Source organism: Salvia splendens, chromosome 16, assembly GCF_004379255.2.
Source record: "Salvia splendens isolate huo1 chromosome 16, SspV2, whole genome shotgun sequence".
Classification (NCBI taxonomy): domain Eukaryota; kingdom Viridiplantae; phylum Streptophyta; class Magnoliopsida; order Lamiales; family Lamiaceae; genus Salvia; species Salvia splendens.
The window spans coordinates 10,280,327-10,300,725 of NC_056047.1; the positions used below are offsets into that span (position 1 = coordinate 10,280,327).

At 39.7% G+C, this 20,399-nt stretch overlaps 1 protein-coding gene and 1 pseudogene across 1 annotated transcript; one reads left to right on the plus strand and one right to left on the minus strand.

The window, feature by feature from the left end:
- The first annotated feature begins 713 nt into the window (after nucleotides 1-713).
- Nucleotides 714-9,289, plus strand: LOC121770161 (annotated as a pseudogene).
- Nucleotides 9,290-10,778: 1,489 nt separating this feature from the next.
- LOC121771170 (transcription factor bHLH30-like) lies at nucleotides 10,779-13,017 on the minus strand. Its single transcript, XM_042167956.1, has 3 exons — nucleotides 12,862-13,017; nucleotides 12,285-12,694; nucleotides 10,779-11,584 (listed from the first exon to the last, which is right to left on the minus strand). The coding sequence occupies exons 2-3, from the start codon at nucleotides 12,690-12,692 to the stop codon at nucleotides 11,114-11,116; spliced, it is 879 nt and encodes a 292-aa protein (XP_042023890.1). The 5' UTR covers nucleotides 12,693-12,694; nucleotides 12,862-13,017; the 3' UTR covers nucleotides 10,779-11,113.
- Nucleotides 13,018-20,399: the final 7,382 nt, after the last annotated feature.

A 20,399-nucleotide genomic window follows, 5' to 3' on the forward strand; every position in this document is an offset into this window, starting at 1 on the left:
CCGCCTCCGCCTCACTCCTCGTCGCCGCCGCCGTTGTCGCCGCTATCTGGGACCCCCAAATCTGCGGCATCTGAGCACGCGTCTGAGCACCCCACCTGTGCCGCGGCGGGATTCAAATCGGCCTGCATACTCACGAGCAGTGCGTGAAGAAAACTCTTCTCTCCGGGGTCAGTTGCCGTCCTCCATTCAGCTAAGATCTTGTACATCTGAGCTCGCATTTGTTGACGCGCGAAGAATAGGAGCTCGGCTGTCGACCCGCCAACAGGGGGATGCCGACTGGACCTCCTGGGACACCTGGCGAGCCCGTTGCGCCCGCCTTTGACCAATCGGGCGAGTGCGGCGAGTAAACGGGGGAGGGGACGGGAAATCCTGAACATCCTCGGGGAGGTCGTGGGATCCGCCGCTGCTGTCGCCGCTGTAATCACCGGTATAGTTCAGTCGCTGCTTCTTCGGTCAACCAGCATCGACACCTGCGCGAAACTTCTCGGAGTCCATCAGCACCTCATAGCAGTTCCAGCAGGTGAACTCTTTATAAAGCCCGGGCACGGGGAAGGCTTTCTCCGCAATCCTCCTGCAGTCGTCCTCAGTTTGGCCACTGGACTGCATGCGGAGGGCGTTGGTGTACAAGCCCGAACATGGGGAGACCCCAGCCCTGATTCGGTCCCACCCCTTCCGGCACTCCTCCCCGCTGCGTGGCCTCCTCTCAGGGCAAAATGTCTTGTAGGCTTGGACAGCGCGATGGCCCACAAGTTGACGATCCTCTGATTGTTCGAAACGAGGGGATCATCGCAAACACTCACCCACGCCTTGGACAGCGCGATGTTCTCTGCGTCCGTCCACTTTCTCCGTGTCGGGTTGTCGTCATCAGCCGGCTGCGACGACTCGCCGACCACTCTCTTGCCCTTCCCCTTCTTCTTCTTTGGCGCGCCCCGACCCCGCCCTACTCCCCCCGTTTGAACGGGAGTATCCGCATCCCCGAGATCTATCCCAACTCCTCTAAGGAGAAAGTATCACACGCAGTGAACTGCGTCTCCGATGGGGTCGATGTGTGCGAAGAAGCAGTCACAAAATCAAAACTGGGACGATAGACGTTGTCTATCCCCGGCGTCCCCTGCATCCCCGGGTACCCTGACATCATCTGCATCCTGGGTGCCCACCCCGGCATTATCTGCATCCCCGGTACCCCCTGCTCGCCCGCCATCGCCGGCCCGCCCTGCATCCCCTGCCATCCCAGCATACCATCCCCGGATGCCATCCCGGGCATCATCTGCTGTCAATGGTACATGTTGTAGTATCCGTCCATCGGACCCCATCCACCTCCCACGGGTACCGTGGGAGTTTGAGACCCGCTCGTCCCTGGAGTAGGCTCGTTGTTGTGCTCCATTTCGAGTTGTTGCTCTTGTACAGAAATTAAGATAGAGAGAATACTCGTTAAAACAATTGGTGCAAATGAAAATTACGTGCAAATCGCGTATATATAGTGTTTCGAAAATTAAAAAAAAATCCGTTGGCCGATCGCTCTCCGATCGGGAGCCTGCAATGGCGGTCAGTCGATCGGCGAGCGCATCGGCCAGCGCTCGGGAATCATAAATATGTGCCGAAAGAGAGGGGAATGGAAGTGGTTAGCGATGAAGAAGACGATGAGGATAAGATGTGGGAGGAAGAGCAAGTTAGGAAAGGGTTGGGGAAGAGGCTGGATGATGGTGTTGGAATTCAAGGAGCAGGTGCTACTGTTGGCGGTTTAAGTAGGTTGCCACCTAGTGGAATGCATCACCCTACCCAAAATGTGGATGGTAGAAGTTGCTATAACAATGTTGGAGGGGCAAGTTTTGACATGTTTGGTGGTAGTGATATGTCTATTTCTCAGCAGGCTGAGCTTGCTAGAAAAGCCATGACTGAGAACCTGAAGAGAGGTTCAGGAATCTCATGACCGAACAATGGTGTCTTTGGCGAAGACAGATGAAAATCTCTCTTCTTCTTTACTGAATGTTACTAGCCTGGAGGATTCCCTGTCTGCTGCCGGTGAGAAATTCCTCTTTATGCAAAAGCTTCGTGAGTTTGTTTCTGTTATATGTGCGTTTTTGCGGGTGCGAATAGCGTTTTCTCATGTAATGTTGGTTAATTCATGGATCAATTCTATTTTAGGGAATGCATGTTAACTTACTTCCAATTTAATGAAGAGCAATAGATGAATTCCCGCACAGTGAGTGACGCATAACATTTGTGCGTCGTTATTAATGAAACGCACAAATGTTATGCGTCTTTAGTGAAAGACGCACAAATAATATGCGTCTGTAACAAACGACGCATATAGATGATGCGTCGATAAACGACGCATAAAAGTTATGCGTCGTTAATGAATGACGCATAACATATATGCGTCTTTCAGTAAAGACGTATATTATTTGTGCGTCGTTAAAATAGGGATTAAGAGGGCAGAATGCTCGTAATTGACAGACGACGCAGGAGCAGCGAAGGAGGGGCGATTTCAGCGACGATTTCCGGCGATTTGAGGCGTTTTCCGACAGATTTCAACCAAATACCAAACATATTTCGGTAATTATTCATCCATTTGGCTACATAAATCAATAATTGCTGAAGTTATGGAGGTTTTCCCTAATTTAGTAAAGTTAGGGTTTATATGAAATTGCTCAATTTACGGACGATTTCTGTTAGTGTGTTGCTTATTTGTGTTGTTTTGTTGCGTATTTGTGTGTTTCACATGAATTTAGGGTCAATTGTAGAAGTAAGTGGTTCAATTGAAATTATATACACAAAGTGCAGAAAATAGATATATTTTCTGCAAAAATGTGAAAATTTTAGTTATCTTATGCTATTATATGTTGGGTGAATGTTTTGAAGTAGATGGCATCTGCAAGTTCTGAACAACAGTTATGTTATGGACCCGAGGATCCATCCGTACTGTTTCATCAAAACGAACATATTTCAGCCTCATTGTTGGCGAATGGCACAACAAATGTGTTGAGAGTTCGTAGGACGGAGAGTAAGGTTTGGGCATTGCCAATACATGAAGATGTGATGCATTGGCTTGATGTTTGGGGGTTCAGAGGTGTGATTGAATGTGGAAGGCCAAGAAGGATGGACAATGACCTAATAACTGCATTGATCGAGCGATGGAGGCCTGAGACCCACTGTTTCCACCTTCCAGTTGGTGAGGTAACCGTAACCTTACAGGATGTGCAAAATCTGTGGGGTTTGAGAGCAGACGGTCGTATTTTCACTGGCTGTGACTACCCTATTGGATATGAAGATTGGCCCAGCAAGTGTAGAGATGTGTTGGGATGGATACCTGACGCAGAAACAGAAACGAAGCACGGTGGGTTGTTGATGACGTCTCTGATCAACCAAGCGACTATGCCCTTGGGTGATGGGCTGCATGAGTATGCATACGTCCAAAGAGCACGTATACATGCTCTAATCTTGTTAGGAGGGCTTATTTTACCGGACACTACCGGGTGCAAGGTCCCCTTTATGTGGATAAATGTCTTTGACGATCCGGAAGACGTGGCTAATATCAGTTGGGGTAGTGCTGCTTTAGCATACCTGTATCATTATTTGTGCGAAGCTTCTGTAGGCAGACAGAGAAGAGATGTGGGTGGCCCTATGGTTCTCTTGCAGCTGTGGGCGTGGGAAAGAATGCCTACATTGAGGCCAGCCTTCTTGATATCGCCTACGCACACGCCGTATACCCCGTGTGGAGCCAAGTAATATTTTTTTTAAGTAACTTACTTAATTATGTATTTTTTTGGGTAAATTTTGATATTAATATTTCGTGTAGGTGGCACGGAGTTACTGAAATTGGAAATGCGCCCCAACATTCAGTAGCTCATTATCGTGATCAATTATCATTATCGTGACGCATAAAAGTTATGCGTCGTTACATAGTGACGCATAACGATTATGCGTCGTTTCTGGGTGACGCATAACTCTTATGCGTCGTTCATTAGTGACGCATAACGATTATGCGTCGTTTCTGCATAACTCTTATGCATCGTTCATTAGTCCACAAACTTGTGATTTTTGAAGATTGTTGAAACATTGTTTAAACATATTTCATACTAACTGTCAAAATAAGAAACATTACAAGTGTCGACTAACATCTCACATATGTTGACACATACACATAGTACCTATTACATCAGCCTCAAACACAAATACCACGACTTTACTGAACGGCACCGGCTGAGCAATTTCTTCGGTCATGCCCCTCTATCCCGCAATTTCTGCAACGGCGGGGAGCCCTTGGTTCATCTTCCTCCTGGACATCCATTTGATTAAGTATCCTCCTTCTTCTAACGCGGCCACGCGTTCTAGGAATCAACTGCTGAGGGCCTTCTGGAACGCATGTATTGCAGGCCCAAATGCCCAAAAAACATAGTTGAACACCATTGTACGCCTCTGACTCAACAGATCGTTATGCTTCCACTCAACAATTGTGCCCATATTCTGTGACTGGAGTTCAAACATGTAGCTTGGCAACTGCCTAAACGATTCCTCCCATCCACCGTATACAAACTCTATAGCCTTTCTCTTTGCATACCACGCCTTCTTATAACTGATTAACACACCAAATCTGTCTTGAACATCAGCTATTATGGAGAAGACCTTGAAATCGGCACATTGTCGCACATGATGTCGAATCAACAGAGCTATCATTGGGGATGAAAAGTTAGCATGATCTCTATTAGCACGATGGCCTATACAAGTATGTCGATTCTTCCACTTCCTAACTTCCCACATATCGTCATGCGACCTTTGTGTAACCGAAACCTCCCACTTACATTCCCTCGCCTTTTCAGCGTCGGTGGTGCTGATGATGCCTGCCCCTGTTACTGTCGTTCCTGCTGGAAATTTGCATACAGCATGCCACCTTCTTAGTTTGCTCTCGACAACCTTAAACTGTTTTTCATTCCACAAATTCCACATAGTAATAGCAGTCTTCACGTGTAGCTTGGAATCGAATTTTGTTCCCAACACAATCCGCTGCGGCTCATTCTCATTCCAATACAAAAGGCTGTGTTCATTACCACCCACATCATCCGAATCTCCAGAAGGACGACTTGGTAATTCACGAAAGAATCTAAACCCACTAGGATTGTATTCCGGAAGTGGTTGTTCACCTTGCATAACAGGTTTACATGGTACTATCTCATCATCAGAACTAGCACCGACATCATCAGCACCATCACCATCACTGAGATCGGGGTCTGCCTCTGTCTCAGATAGTGGCCTTGGCTCAGCAAGATCATCTGCAGCATCGACCTCATCATTCAATCCAACCCCAACATCAGCAACATCTACAACATCTACAACATCTCGCTGCTCATTCATACTACGATCAAAGCTCATTTGGTCCACCCTCGCAGATGAACCAATACCACAGTCAAAACTCATTTGTTCAAACCTCGCAGATGCTCCAATACCATAATCAACAACTGGTGGGATTTCTTCACTCCTCACAGGTGAATACTCAACAAATAATTCAATACACCCACTTGAATTTTGAGCATTGTTGAACATAAACATTACACTATCATCATTGCGAATCACAGAACATGTATAACTCATACCGGAACCATAGACTATACATTGTCTCCATAATAATTCAATTGTGTGTTGGTTCATATCTATTCCCATCGCATCACAAATCATTGCTACCAACTCATAATAGGAAACACCTGAATTTAATATAATGGAGCTCCTCGCACGAGGTGGGTCATAACCAATACCCATATGTGGTAGTTGAACTACTCTACCACCCCAATACAAACTCACAAATACTTGCATGATTTCTGCATCAAAAACATATAAACCAACGACAATTAAGGACATTATTCATACAAGCCCTAATTTGTATAAATTGGGTCAAACTAACAAATGAAAGCACAATAAACATGAATAATGTCGAATGTAGCTAAATTGATTAACAAATTACCGGATCTTATGGAGAAATCGCCGGAAATCGCCTGAAAACGCCGGAAATCGCCGAGAGAGGAAATGAAAGTGTGTGAATGTTCTTCTGTGATCTGCGTCTGCCTGGAGGGGGTTAAAAGCCGACTTAACGACGCATAATGTTTGTGCGTCGTTCAATAGCGACGTATAAGGTTTGTGCGTCTTTAAGCGACGCATAAGTATTGTGCGTCGCTATTGAACGACGCACAAACATTATGCGTCACTCCCTTAATTAGAATGAATCTATTCTCCTTCATTATTTTGGAATTCCATTAACTTCTTAGCACAAAAGAAGAAAGAGCTCGTTAATTCATTGATATGTGAACATGCTATGCTATTCAGTACCTTGCTCTTTGTTACAATTTCATGGAGATGTAATTCTGGATTGATCATGGTCATAGTAGAAATACAAAACCGTTTCCCTTGAGTTTCTTGAGAGACTACTAACCAACATTAAGTAGTCATGTACGCATATTATATGCACTGGCACAATCAAGTACTCACTGCCGAAACAAACAGAATATAAGTGGGGCGAGAGTCTATTGAACAATTGCAGAAAAATATGATAGCATCTATAAGTTTGTGGTAGACATTGTGAATTAGACAGAACTTTTCCTTTTAACATTATGATAACTGATGTAGAATGGTGGATTGGATGTAAAACCATGAATTTGTTGAATAAATAACAAGGCCAACTTGAAGAATTCAAGACATTTGAGTCATTATTCATTAATAGTATATAAACTAGTGAAAGCAATATCTAAAACATTAAATGCAATTATCGATGATTTCTATATAATTTGCAACTGTCATCCAATTAGTCTCACAACCTTATCTCCTTTAGCCCTCTGAATTATCTATCCATAGTGAACTCGATTGAATAGCACATACATCATCTATTTGTATATTACTATCTGCTATTTTAATTGGGCTTGATATCTTAAATATGAGTTCTTCTGTCTCGAAACTTAGTAATTCTCCCTCTTTAACTTTATTTAATGTTTGGCTAAAGAGCCTTCCTTATATTTTGGCTTTATTTGCTTTCACAGCATAAAGCTCCTTTCATTGAGGAACTCGAAGAACAAATGCAGAAGCTTCATGAAGAACGTGCGAGAGCCATTGTAGAAAGAAGAGCTGCAGATAATGATGATGAAATATCTGAGATAGAATTAGCTATTGCTGCAGCACGGGCAGAACTCTCCAAAGGAAGCAGTGCGGAAAAAGTATCAGCAGCCATAGCTGCTTCCCAGGCTGCCTCTGCTAATGCAAGAGCAGCTATAGGTGCACCAGTGGAGCTGGATGAGTTTGGTTGAGATGTGAATCTGCAGAAACGGATGGATATTACTAGAAGATCAGAAGCTCGGAAACGAAGGCGAGTGAAAGCTGATTCAAAGAGGAAGTTGGCCATGGAACGTGATAGTTCCGTTCAACTCATTGAAGGAGAATTCAGCACTGATGAAAGTGATAGTGAGACTAGTGCTCACGAGTCAACCCATAATCAATTACTTCAGGTTGCTGCCAAGATTTTTAGTGATGCAGCGGAGGAATATTCTCAATTTCAAGTGGTTGTGGGAAAATTTGAGAAGTGGAAGAAAGATTATGCCACAAGCTATCGCGATGCATATATGTCCTTAAGTATACCTGCTATTTTCTCACCTTATGTGAGATTGGAGCTTCTGTTTGTTATTTCTTTGCCATGGAATAAAACACTCCCATTCTGTTGCTTATTATCCCCCTATAATTTAGCAGAATAAATAGTGGTTCGGAAAAACAGGATAATGAACTAAACATCTTCATGTGTATGATTTCTTGGCTTTATTTTCTTGATAAACATAACTTTTTCCATTAATTGACTGGTAGTCTGGCCGTTTTATCTATTTGTACATTTTGGGATTTTTCTTTACAATTTACAGCATTACTTGTAAAGACATGTTATGTTTAAAATATATTTGCACTAGGAAACATGTTGAAACTTCGAATGTTAGGGATGCTTTGAGGATGTACAACGCAAATAAAGCTTATGGGCTACTAATACGTTTATTAATAAATTTGTTGTCCGTATTTTCTGTAGGTGTTCATTGCTCTTCAATTATGGCCTTCCAGAAGATGAAAATGGAAAGAATGGAGAGGATGCTGATGATGATGATGCAAATCTTATTCCTGAGCCGGTTGCAAAAGTTGCACTTCCTATTTTGCACCATCAGGTAGCCTTTTGTTGGGACATTCTTAGCACCCGTGAAACAAAGAATGTTATTTCTGCTATGGACATGGTCACTGAATTTGTAGGTTCCTCCAATTCAGCTGTTGGGAAATTGGTAGCTGTTCTTCGTGACCGTTTCACCACTGCTGTGAATGATTTGGTGGTAATGTTTCTAAACTTTATAAACTTGGCTTTTCTTTGTATTAATGTGCCATATCAATATTTTCTCAATGGCGTTTTCTCAAATAGGTCCCCACATGGAGCCAAGGCGGTACCTGATGCAGCACGAGTTGCTGCATATAGGTTTGGCACCTCTGTTCGTTTGTTGAGGAACATATCTTTGTGGAGTAAGGTTCTTGCTATTTCTGTCGTTGAGAAGATTGCTCTTGATGAACTGTTGTACGGCAATATTCTTCCTCATCTGCGCAGCATACAGACAAACGTGCATGAAGCAGTTATACGAACAGAGAGGGTGATTGCTTCACTTAATGATGTATGGACAGGTTCTAGTGTTACAGAGGATCGGAGGTATGACTTCTTTGTATATCATAAGTTCATTTAATTTTTTCTGCAGCTCATTCTTGATGATAATATTGAGAGATAATTACTTTCAGGCTCTTAATTCTGGTTTCAGTTTCCATAGTTGCATGTTGTGATTTTGTGCTCGTTTATGTAATATCATCGACTCATCGCCTATCTATATCCCGTACAAATGGATTTTACTGGGCAAATATGTATTCCTTTAGAAATACTTTTTTCTGTTTCTTAGGGAGTAGTAAATATGAATAGCTCTTTTAACTATGCAATCAATAGAAAACTAAGTTTTGGTGTTGATTGAATGTAGCAAGAAGCTGCAGCCGTTGGTGGACTATGTGTTGCTGCTGGGGAAGACTATGGAGAGAAAGCATGCGAGTGGTGGCATGGAGAACGAAATGGGTAAACTGGTGAGCCGATTGAGGAAGATGCTGGTGGAGCTGAACCAGTATGACCATGCAAGAGCATTGTCAAGAAGCTTCAATCTCAAGGAAGCTATTTAATGTTTGTTTGTACAATTTTGATAATGACAGTAGTCTTTAACTGTGTCGTTGTAATACCCCTTTTCTTTTGGTTACTATACTACCTCGTTAGTACATCAAGTCATCAACCATACTTATGATTAAGTATGGAATTAGCCTAGCAATGACATACTTAATTGCAATCTCACTCGGAGTACTTATTTGAGATTCGTTTAGCATTCACTTGATTCTACATGGAGGACCAAGAAATGCGTTTACCAAGTGGGACCTATAGAGATAATGATAGTAACTTTTCATTAATAATCCTGAATAGTAAAGCAACTATACGAAGACAACTTTTAAACACATTTTTGAATTTGAAACATTACAACTACGCACATTCTTGTATTTGAAGCATTATAAATGGACTAAGCCAAAAATGATTTTGGAATATTATTAAGAACTTCCTCCTACAAAGAAGTGGAGTATACAACAAGGAGTACATAATACTCATTCTGTTTCATAAAAATAGACATTTTTGGAATGACATGAGTTGTAATAGACAATTAGTAAAATATGAGAATGATAGAAATAAAAAGTTATTGAAATATTGTTGGTAGAGACTAGAGAATGAGCACAATTCATCAAAGGAAAAAAAAATACCCAAAATAGAAGAGGACTATTTTATGTGACGAACCAAAATGCAACGAGTGTATGTTTTTATAGGACATAGAAAGTAGTAATTAAGAACAAAATAACAACATAATGTGTAGAATCTGAGTAAAAGTTCAGTAGAAAAAAACCTCATTTTTTCTCTTTCTTTATGCAATTGTGATAGATTGGATATACTACGAGGCAATATATCCGGATAATTGAATTTTTATTTGTGGAATCCATTTGAATAATAATTAAGAACACGAAATCACGGCAAACTGAACATGACAATTTCGTATTGCTTTGATACTTTATGTTCAGAATTAAACGTATAAAACCTCTATTTTTTTTGTCTTGTCAGAATTGCTATTTATTACTCCTAATTGTCTTCAAAATAATTTAGTACCATTAAAATTTATACCAAATAAAAACTTCAAAAAATAATAGGGAACATGAATTATTATAGTGACGACGCAACTCGATTCAAATATCCTTTATGTATGGAGGAGAGAATGACACGATTAAATATGATGACATGTTTATATCACGATTGTGCTTTTTGTGTACATTATATAAGTTGAATCTTGAAACAAACAGACAAACCTTTGAGGATGTCATTAAATAAACTTGTAATATTTCCAAGCATTCCAACTGTTGTATATACATTTATCACACAAATATGTGCAGTAGGCAAGGGTTTTTTAACTTTCTGCACAAAACCATTGCTCAGAACAATAACTTTTCACTATTTTTCCTCATTTAATGAAATATCTTTTACTTCAAAACATGGATAGTATATACGTAGTCTATTACGCATACTTATCATATCCTCTCTTCCATCATTTTCACCATGTTCTTCTTCACTCCAAGAGTCTTTTTCATCAGATACATTTGAACATCTAGCTATTCCCTAGGCAGATTAAATTAACAAACATTTGATAAAGCAAAACAAGAAGTGTTGAAATTATATATCATTCAAATTAGTGCAACTAAAAATCTTGCACTTGAATACATAATTTCAAACCATATATACACAATTCATCATCCATATTAATATAGGAGACTAGACCTTGAAGCCTCAAACATCACACTGTTAATCCTAGCATAATGAAGCAAGAAACCCTCCCAAATCCAAAGTTTCTATAATAGGCTTTTGATTTCTTTCCCCCACATTTGTACAATTAGAACCTAAAACCCCCCCAAAAACCACACAAACAAAACCAAACAAACCCAACAAAAACCTAAACATGCACCAAACAACAAAGCATCAAATAAATACTCCAATGACTCCTTAATAAGACCTGTAGTGATCACGAATATTGACATTAGTCCTTTGCCTCTTCACACTCGCTGCGGCCGCCGCTGCCTCATCGGCGTTGGACGACCTCTCCATCACGCCCTTAAGCGCGTCGTGAATCGAGGCTATGCAACGCTCCTCGTCCACCTCCTCCTCTTCCTCCTCCTCGTCTCCGGTGATGAACAGCACATTCCTCACCCTCCCTCCGAGCGTCGTGATCTCGGCTCGCAACGTCCTCAGCTTCAACGCCTTCAGCGTCTTGATCAGCTCCGGCAGCAAATCCGATCGATCCTCGCAGCAGATCGAAGCTCTGATCACCCATTTTCCGTCTTCTTCGTTCGCATTATCCACCGTCAATTCGTCCATCTCCGTCGGAACAGGATTCGTCTCCGCTATCACACATGTCTGCCGCTTCAGCTCCTTCACGTGCTGGATCACCTCCGCCAGCAATGAGGCTTTATCCGTCTGCAACAATTGAGATCGAATTTGATTGAAATTGGAACATTTTTGTGGCTATGAGTGTTTAGGGTTTTGATTTGGGGGAACTGGAAATCTTTAGGTTTAGTTATAGAGTAAAGATTTTTGGGTAGGCGTGGCGGTGATAGTGTCGGAAAATGAGGCTAATTCTGACAATATTGCTTCTTTGTCTCTCTTTTTTGATTCTCCTACAATCTCCCTACTTCGTTTTATTTTACTGCAAATTCGGCAAGAATTTTCCATGGAAGCTTTTCCGCAGCTCCACGGTTTCACTTTTTCTTACAGTCGGCCGATATTAACGCCACCCATTTCCCTTTTCCGCACCATTTTTGCCTTTCCTCGATTTCGCCACTCCCATTCACATTACAATTTACATTATATATTAAGCTATAAGATTAATTGCTACAAAAATCACAAATTTTAAACCGCCATTTTGGTGCAATACTAACATTATTTAATGGGGTACTACTAATAAAATATTTAGGAAAAATGATGTGGTATAGTCGTTAACACCTTAGCATATATGATCAAATCCCATATTGAAAATTATTGAAAATGTACTATTACTATTGCAACAATTCATATAATATGTTGAAAACAAAAAAGGAGGTGCATTTTTAAGCACTTATGTAAAACAAGATGAAACTGATTAAAAAAATAAAAGTGAATAGTAATTGAGGGAGCTTACTTTGGTTGTGTTAGGGAGCAAGCTCCTTAGCTTAGCAAGATGGTTGTTGATTCTCTCCCTCCGCCGCCTCTCCGCTTCGCTGTGGCTCTTGGACGCCGCCAGCGCCTTGGCGTCCATGATTTCCTGCGCGGAGAGCTTCTGCAGCTCCGCGTGCAGCCCAAATGGCGCGCCCGAGTGCCCCAGCAGCTGCGGCTCGTAGCCCGACTTGAACATGCCGCCGTAGGCCACCTGCCCCGCGCCCGAGAGCATGAACTGGTCGTGCTCCCGGGTAGAGAAATTGACCGGGTTGAAGGTGTGAACCGGCGGCAGCGCCCACGGCAGGATTTGTGACACGTCAGGGAAAGTTAGAGCCGATCCATCTCCGCCGCACATCCCCATGTATACATCCCCACTGTTTTCTTGCTGCATCTCTACAATTTATTAAAAAAAAGTAGTATCACATAAACACACACAATTATCCATGCCAATGCAAGATAGAGAAATTTTAGGGTTTGGTTGGTGATGATCATGGTGAAAAAGGGGAAATATCTTTGGTGGAATGAAACAGAGAAAAGGAAGTGAAAGATAGTACAAGTACCTTTGTTTATGACTAAAGGTTGATTTATTTTTTGTTATTCTTCTTCTTGTTGTTGTTGTTGGACAGGCTTTGAGAGATTAAAGTAGTGGAGATATTGGTGAATGGTGAAGAGAGTGGAGAGGGGGGGAGGCCTTTTTATCCTTGTATCGAATGATAGCTTTTCCTTTGAATTCTACATGCTTTGTTTTGGTTTGTATCTTTTTGGTGGTATTTGAGTTTGTTAATTAAATTAAATTAATGTGGTGGGATGGGATGGCCCCTCCACACATCATATACAGTTTGTGACAGTACTGTTAGTCTTCTTGCCTTTCCTCTTACGGCACTCTCTTTCCTGCATCATATACGATCCATTTCTGCACCACAAGCACTACCTTTTTCACCACCTACATTATTACTAGTAATACATATTCACTCTATAATACTTAATTTTAATGTATAGTCGTATGTATACGTATGTGGAGTATAAGAATGCATGCTGGTTTTAGACAGCAACATAAAAACACACAGAGATTGTCGAGAAATAAAGAAAAGTTTAATTAATTAGTAGTGTGTGAATAAAGAAGAGAAAAGAAAAGGGAGAATAGAATTGAAATAAGGTGAAATGTGAGAATGGTCAAGCTTTCCCACGTTGTTCCATAATATACCCTTTCTGTATAGCTATTTCCACGCCAAACCTTTCTGCTTCTTCAAGGCCCATGTAATCATTGTGTCTTGGAACGCACTCCTCCCCCAACCCCACCCCCTACTCATGAGAGAGAAACAGAGGATCTCTTTATCTATGCATAAATACAGTTTATGTCCCTATATTGCACTAGTCTCCTCGGTTTCAGCTGCTTATATTGCAGACGCACCACATTCTCCATTTCCCACTCATGCTACTTGTCAATTTCGTTAAAATGAAACTTTCATTTCAATTTCGTTAAAATGATTTGACCGAATTAACAGAAAATCTGTTTAATTTCAAGTTTGGTACATGAAAGATATAAAAGAATTTAGACTAGTACTCTCGTGCAAATGAACTAAGACTAAGTTTATCAGCAACCAACTAACTCAACCCAACCAGCCACCTTTTCAATATTTAATTCATTTCTATCTCTTCCACATCATCTTCCACATCATCAATATCCATCCAACCCAACCACCCACATTTTCATGGTTTATCAATGACCACCCAACCACACTATATATATTTATTTTTATATTATTTTTTAATAATATTATTAATATATGAAATACTTATTATTGTAAATTTATAGAAAAACGTAATAAATGACAAACTAAAAATTATAAAAACAAACTAATAAAAATATAAATTACAATAATTGAAATATGAAATTCAAAATACATAATTGGTGCCCATACATAAGACGAAAACTAGACATTCAATTGCAATAGCCGAATTTTGCCCATATATGCTCAACCAAATCGTCTCGCAGAGCTTTGTGATATGTTTTGGCTTGAATGTTGGTTTTGAAATGAACTTTGGAATTGATCAGAATTTGGAAAATCATCAAAACTAGGAATATAATCTTGAGAATGATTAAAATTTTGGGAAGGGTTGTAGTTTTGGGACGGATAGAAATTTGGGGAATTGGAGAATATATTATTCTCATCATCCTCCATAGTTAGCAACAAAGTAAACTAAAAAATATGAAATTTTATCAAACAAGAAGGATTATAGGAGGAGAAAAGATGATATTTTTTTTATGCAAAACTATACCAAATGTGGTCTCTATTTATAGAGGGAGAAAAATTATGAATTTTGATATATTTTTTATAATTTTATAATATTTTATATTAAAGATATATTAATTTAAAAAAATATATATATCAACCAATGAGATTGTGCCATTTGGCACAATCTCATTGGATGATGGAATTGAGACCAGGCGGTTGGTGTTTGGGTGTTGGGCGACCGCGGTTGGCATCTGGGAGGGAGATTGATTTCAATTTAATTTTTTTTTTTAATGTGGGGTGAGGTGGAGGTCGACCAACCCCACCCGATAAACATAGTCTAAGGGCATCCGCAATGGGCGGACGATGGCACGCCCGATGGCGCGCATCGTCAGCGCCATCCATCGTCCGCACCCATTGCGGGTGCGGGCCATAGGGCGCGGACGATAGTCGCGCCCTATACTTCGGTCGCGGAGGATAACGCGGACGATGGTCATCGTCCGCCCCATTGCGGCTGTCGCGGATGATGGCCATCGTCTGCGCCATCGTCCCCCCATTGTGGAGGTCGCGGACGATCAACTGCGGACGATGGCACGCGGTTTCGTTTTTTTATAAATACCGTTCATTTGTAACATTTCATTTCACTCGATTTCATTTTGGAAACTTACATTTACATAATTACTATGAAATGGATTCAAGCCCCAATAGTCCTACGTTTGCGCAGGGGCGCATTGGCCAGGTACAGAACCCGACGATTATTGTTCGTTCGACACCAACACCCATTACGATCCCGATTTCAGTACGGAATCGTATGGGTTGTCTGACATGGAGCCATCTCCGCACCGCCCAACCGCAGCGGCCGATCCCGACCCCGCCGCGACCGCTTCCGCCCCAGCCAGAAAGAAGCGGAACCGGCAGCGGGCGCAGAAGTTGCCGCCTCCTGGTGATTGCGATGAGTACGCCCCCGGCCGTACGAACTACAACGACGACGAAACTCTCACTTTGGCCCGGTGTTGGGTAGATATATCGGAAGATCCTATATTCCTGAACAACCAGCGACAGATCGCGTACTGGGAACGCATCGCAGACCTCTACAATTCGGTCAAGCCGCCGACCGCGTACAAGCGCAAGCGTGAGCAACTCCGCAAGCACTGGGATCAAGTCAAGAAGCAAGTGAACTTGTACGTGGCGGAGTTCGAGAAGTTCACGCGGTCATAGGGGAGCGGCGAGAGCTTGAGCGACGTGCGCGCTAAAGCGCTGTTGTCGTACCGGTCGATGTACGGCGACTTCAAGCACGAGGCCATCTGGGCGCTCTTGAGGGACAAGCAGAAGTTCCAAGGTGAAATTCTGCACACTGGTGCGCCGAAGAGGACGAAGACCACTGAAGCTGGTGATTACACGAGCAGCGGCAGCGGCAATCACCCGGTGTCCGTCCGGCGTCCTCCCGGCGTCAAGGCTGCGAAGGCCAAGGGGAAGGCGACCGCGACCTCATCGTCGACCGCTGCAACCCAAGCTCCGGTCCCGGTAGAGCTCCCGACCCAGACGACCACCGCGTTTGAGTCGTTAGCAACAGCGTCGATGGCAAGGACGATGTTGCAGACGCATAGGGCCTCAAGAAGTGTACCGACCCCGACGAAGCCGAATATCTCCGGGCGTTACTCGATGAGCTGCGTCGGAAGTTGGGAATTGGTCCGACTTAGTTTTTTTTATTAGTTCAATAATGTAACTTTTTTTATTAAAACTTCGCCGTTTGTTATTTAGACCGTTTTTTATTTACTCGTTACTTGTTATTTGAAAACAGTTAAATTAATTAAATAAAACAATAAAATGATGATGTGGCGCGCCATACGGCGCGCCTTAAGGCGCCCCACTGCAGGTGGGGAGGTAGGAGGATAAAACTGCTGATGTGACGCGCCATAGGGCGCCCCATTGTTAATGCTCTAACAAAAGCTACAAAATTATGATTAAATGGTAGTGTTGATATTCTTCTCTCTTCTATTTTCTAATTTTAGAAATGGAGTAATGTATGCTTTAATGGGAACTTGGAAATGCAAATGCAATTATGGAACTGCCGGCAAATTGTAAAGCCATTGATTTCTAAGGCACCACTATTTCTGGCATCTATGGTTATATTTTTGTCCTTTTATAAATGGAGTGTTGTAGTTCAGGTAGACTGTAGAGGCCCAAAATACTAGTATAGTGATAAAACAATATAAATATTCGGAAATGATAATTATGTAATATGATCATGACCAATGAAAATCAAACACTAGTAGCTACTCCATATGCATGTTCCAATTTAAGTTGTGAAAATGTGAGAGAGAAATAAAATTGAGAAATTAAAATAGATACAAAAAGTGGCACTAGTAAAACTGAAAAGTTGATTTTTCATGGAAAAGTCCGAGTCAGAGTATTGTTTTCACACAGGTGATTAAAGTTAAATCTATGATGATTAAGCCTACTCATCTCTAATTCCCTTTTTTCTAGCACCATAATGAAAATTCACTGCGCTTGTCTAACACTACTATTTCTACATTTATTATGTTTTCTAACTACATGTCTCTCTACGTTTCTAGTTCTACTACGATTGGTAAAAGAAAAAAACATATAGCAGCATTACACTATATAGTTTGGTCATAAATCGTAGTAGGAGTAGTGTATCTTTTTATCAAGTTTCAGAACATTATACTAGACTTATGTAATTACTAAATTCACACTTGATTACTATACTTACAAAAAAACCAATGCTTCGCTTTCATAAAGTCTAGCGGGGAGATGCTTGAAGAAATAATAGTTATTTAAATTACATAATTTAGTTTAAAATGAAAAATCAAATAAATTTTTTCAATTTTTAGTAATTGTCCTAGTATAACATAAATTCATTTGGTAATGCTCAAAACAAATAATACTATAATTTATTAAAAAATAGTAATATCTTTTTATTTTTCTTATTTTATGAAAAATGTTGTTTTGAACCGCACCAATGACATTGTTCTATACATTGATGATGAAACTTAAAAAAAATTATTGTATTCTTTAAACTTTAAAAAACTAACCAAAATATAATGGAGTAAAATTTTGTGATTTTAAAATGACTTTTATTACTTATTTAAACTAGATTAAATGTATAGAAATAGGGAGCAGAGTGAGATTTACTTGCATTCTTCTCCAATAATGTGTGTTGTGGTACGGAAAATATTGTGCTATATTTAGTGAAGCCTGAGCACTAAAAATTTCTAGAAAATTCAGAAGGTACCATGTTGTTCTCACTTTGGACAGCGAAAGCACGATTCACACGCTATTGCTCACACGCATGGCCACTTTCGGTCCCCATTTCCTAGCCTTTTTACTCCCCTTTCTTAACTTTCTTTTTTTACATAATGTATTCTTTCCATTTTATTCAATATGTTATTCCTGCATTTTTAATGATATCTCATTTAAATATATGATGATGGTTTTTTCCCTCTTCCACCACTCTATGACGTCAGCCTCATGTTGTCATGACGTATGTTCCCTCCTCCATTTAAAAATCTGATACTAGCTAATTTTATAATTACAGAATCAAGTTCTTCCCTTTTTTTCGCTTTTTATTTGGATTGAAAAATATTATAAATGAGACACTCACCTCTTAAAAGAGCTTATGAGGTGAGGGTTATTCACACTTATATAGATGATGAGATCTTCACCAAGTTGATGTGAGACAGAATTAAGAGAATTTAACACGCTCCCTCATGTGTGGGCCGGAAAGGACATCGGTCTTCCATCACATGGGTAGGCAATGCAAGAGAGTAGATAAGAGATAAAGAAAATCTATCATCGACTTGGGCCCGCTCTTATACCATATTAGAAATGGGACACCCACCCCTTAAAATGCCTTATAAGAGGGAGAGTTATCCACACTTATATAGATTAGATGAGATCTTCACCAAATCGACGTGGGATAGAATTTAGATAATTTAACAAGAAATTAAAGAGTTGTCTTGGTAAAAGAAGCTCTTGACCAAGTTTAAAGATTAAATAACTTCTTTATAAAAAACAATTATTATCGATTTTCTTGAAAAAGTAGAGGGAGTTGCTTCTTTATTATATGAATATTAATTAATTCCCCATGTTTCTATAATTAGTAGGGAGTAAATAATTAATTCATATATATACATAAATCATATATAATAAAAAAACCTCCAATTGCGTCGTGAAGGATAAATCAATTTTCAAAGTTATGTTTTGAAGAATAAAGACAATAAAGAGCGAATGTGATGAATAAGACAGTTGGTGTTAGTGGACCATGAAAAATCTAGCTATCTTAGTCACAAGGATTATTATAAATTAATAATCTTCTTTATTTTTGTAAAGTGAAGTAGGGTTTCGTCTGTTCCATCCCAATCTCAATATAATGAAAATGGAGCTTTCTTTTGTTTAAATATTATTCTTTGTATATATTTATATTATTTTCGTAACAAGGAATATAGTATTTCATTATTGCGCTACATAATTTTGAAAATTCGAGTAAAGTGTGGAATAGAATTAATCTAGCCGTCTCAATCAAGTGTTAATCACTTTGATTATCCCTAAAGTCAGAGGATGAAGACACGTCATTCAAAAATTTGAAAGAAAAATTATGTCGTCAACGTGAAAAGTGAATTTTGACCAAATATAAATATACTTGTAAACTGTAATGATTTCTCTACTTGCTCTATAATTATCTCATTTCATGCAAAGCCGAAAGTGAAACGCCTTTATTTTTTAATTTTCTCGACTATGCTTGATCGGCGGGTGATTAATTTACATCTAGTTTATTTAAAATATTACCATGATCTATAAACTTATTTTAAGGGAGCCGGTAATCTTTGTTACAGCATATATTGATATTGTGATTCTAGAAAGATGAGAAAATTGATTAATTACAGTGAATGAGTTATCATTTAAAATCAATGAAGTAGTTGTTAAATTGGTTTTTAGGGTTGAAGCTTGATTTACCCATCAAAATGAAATGTTACTTTGGTAAGTGAGATCCTCACCAAGTAAAACAAAATATTATTACATTGTTAAAAATCAAATAAATAAATCTAATAAGGGATGCTTAACCCCCTTTATAAAATTATTTAAAAAAAAGTGAGGAGCGCATAACGCAAAATGAGACTTGGACTTTTATTTTCGATTTCAAATCTGATACGTAAAATTTGTGTAGCCCAAACTTGCTTTAAGAGGACCCCAATAATAATGGGCCTGGATCAAGAGATGATTTAACAAAAAATTTATGTGACAATTTGTATAAAGAGTTTTATGCGACAACTGAAACTATGTTTGTACGGAGACATTTTATAGTCCACCTCAAAATTGCTATAAAACCATACGACTACATATCTCAACTATGGGAAATGGTTCAAACATATAAGTGTAGTGTACTACTTCATATTGGAATTACAAATAATGAATAACGTGCAATAAATATTGAATATGATTGATAAATATAAAATGGAAGCATACTTGAATTAATGACATTGGTTGATAATTATGAAGTGAGGAAATTGTCCTGTGAATGTTGACACTTGAAAATCTTTGTTTTTTTCTACATCTTGTCAAAGAAATGAGAATCTTTTGACATATTTAATTTATGCACGTTATAATCCTACCTCATATTTAGTGACCATGTCTCTAACTTTATTTTCAATGGTATATGACAATAGTCCTCGTACTAGTTTGGCCTTATTTTTTACGATTAATAGTAGAATAGTAATACAATATAATATTAACTAAAATGAAATTTGCCTATGTTTAAATTAGTCATAGAAGTGGATATGAGATATATAATCATGAGATATAATGTAATTTTGGCATTATAAGGACAAACCAACGTACTTTAT